Source organism: Phaethon lepturus, unplaced genomic scaffold, assembly GCF_000687285.1.
Source record: "Phaethon lepturus isolate BGI_N335 unplaced genomic scaffold, ASM68728v1 scaffold33625, whole genome shotgun sequence".
Taxonomy (NCBI): domain Eukaryota; kingdom Metazoa; phylum Chordata; class Aves; order Phaethontiformes; family Phaethontidae; genus Phaethon; species Phaethon lepturus.
This window is the reverse complement of record NW_010540386.1, coordinates 288-631: the sequence shown is the minus strand read 5'-3', so window position 1 is coordinate 631 and position 344 is coordinate 288. Positions and strand designations below refer to the sequence as shown.

Below are 344 nucleotides of genomic sequence, written 5' to 3'. Positions count from 1 at the left end.
AGATGGAGTTTGACTCCTACCAGCACTACTTCTACGACCACGACGCCCAGGAGGATTTCCACCGCTCCACGGCACCCAGCGAGGACATCTGGAAGAAGTTCGAGCTGGTCCCCACGCCCCCCCTCTCCCCCCTGGGTACCCCCGGGGAGAAAGGCTGCTGCTCGGCAGCGGAGGAGCGCCCGGGCTGGCTCTCCCGTTACTGCCTGGCCGGGGAAGAGCCGGAGTATCTCATAGGGACGGGGCAGATCTTCGGCAACCTCAGCGCTTTCATTCTCAAGGATTGCATGTGGAGCGGGTTTTCAGCCCGAGAGAGACTGGAGCAGGCGATGACCGAGGAACTTTCA

The 344-nt window shown here is 62.2% G+C and overlaps 1 protein-coding gene across 1 annotated transcript in view; it reads left to right on the top strand.

Annotated features, from left to right (window-relative positions):
* Positions 1–2: 2 nt before the first annotated feature.
* The window catches only part of LOC104621040 (protein L-Myc-like), a gene marked incomplete at its 3' end in the record, with an annotated part of 503 nt that continues 161 nt past the window's right edge, over positions 3–344 (top strand). The window contains exon 1 of the mRNA XM_010287423.1: positions 3–340. Coding sequence (XP_010285725.1) covers positions 3–340 — 338 coding nt within the window. The remainder of the gene's footprint in view (positions 341–344) is intronic.